The sequence below is a fragment of the Plasmodium gallinaceum genome (assembly GCF_900005855.1).
Source record: "Plasmodium gallinaceum strain 8A genome assembly, contig: PGAL8A_v1_65, whole genome shotgun sequence".
NCBI classification, from domain to species: Eukaryota; Apicomplexa; class Aconoidasida; order Haemosporida; family Plasmodiidae; genus Plasmodium; species Plasmodium gallinaceum.
Window position 1 is genome coordinate 345823 of NW_021628225.1, and position 1067 is coordinate 346889.

Sequence of the window (1067 nt, forward strand, 5' to 3'; positions counted from 1 at the left end):
AATAAAAAATTTGAAAAAAAAAAAAAAAAAAAAAAAAAAGATAAATATACAAATAAATAAATTAAAAAAAGAAAATAAATATATAAGAGATATAAGTAAATAATAGTAATATCATATTAAAACAAAATAATAACTTCAAAATTTCTAACGTTCCAATATATAAGTAATACTTTTTATATATACACATACATATGTAAATATAAATACACCCCCAAAAAAAAATAATTACACTGGAAAACATTTAACTTTTTTCTTTCCCGTATAAGTGTTTATTCTATAAAAAAAAAAAAAAAAAGTTATAATTTTCATTTATAAAAAAAAAAATTCTAATGTTTTCTATTTTTAATATATGAATATGCATTTTGTATTTTTTATTTTATTTTGTTATTTTTTTTTTTTTCAATTTACTTCTTTGTAATATTTATTAGTTTCGTAAAGTGATTGGCAGATTGGAACAAAAGCCATTAGAAATATAATACCATAGAGATAATTCATTATAGGTATTCTTATTCCTTTTGGCAAATTAGTAGCTACATTATCAACATTAGTTTCATAATCTTTCAAATTTTTTTTATCAGTACTCATATTTCTTTTTAATTGATTATTAACATTTTTATTTAATGAAAAAAACAAGTTTCTACTTGTTTGGTTTTTATAAAATATAGCTTTTATGTGATTCATGTTTTTTTTTTTTTTTTTTTTTAAGTGTAAATTCAGATATAAATGAATTTGCAATTTTCTAAAAAAATAATGTAAATTTTTTATAAAATTTTTTTTTTAGTAATAATTTTATTAAATACTTTTTTTTCTCAAATTTATATATATATATATCAAATTTTTTATATACTAAATTTTTTTTTTAGTATCATTGATATTTAATTACAATTTATTTTTTCTTTTTTCTGTTATGCATGAAAACAAAATTTTTATTACATACTTCAAAGAGCACCCTCCAAAAAAAAAAAAAAAAAAAAAAAAAAAAAATCATTTATATATACATATTAAAAATATAATATGGTTAAAATGTTTAAAAAAAAATAATATTAAATATAATAAAAGAAAATTTT

General features: G+C 15.0%; 1 protein-coding gene across 1 annotated transcript; it reads right to left on the reverse strand.

The window, feature by feature from the left end:
• Positions 1 to 241: 241 nt before the first annotated feature.
• On the reverse strand, positions 242 to 681 carry PGAL8A_00137000 (conserved Plasmodium protein, unknown function; the record flags this gene model as incomplete). The annotated part of the gene is made up of 2 exons (XM_028674903.1): positions 242 to 274; positions 409 to 681. 2 exons carry the CDS (start codon positions 679 to 681, stop codon positions 242 to 244), a joined length of 306 nt encoding a protein of 101 aa, XP_028526487.1.
• Between the last annotated feature and the right edge of the window lie 386 nt (positions 682 to 1067).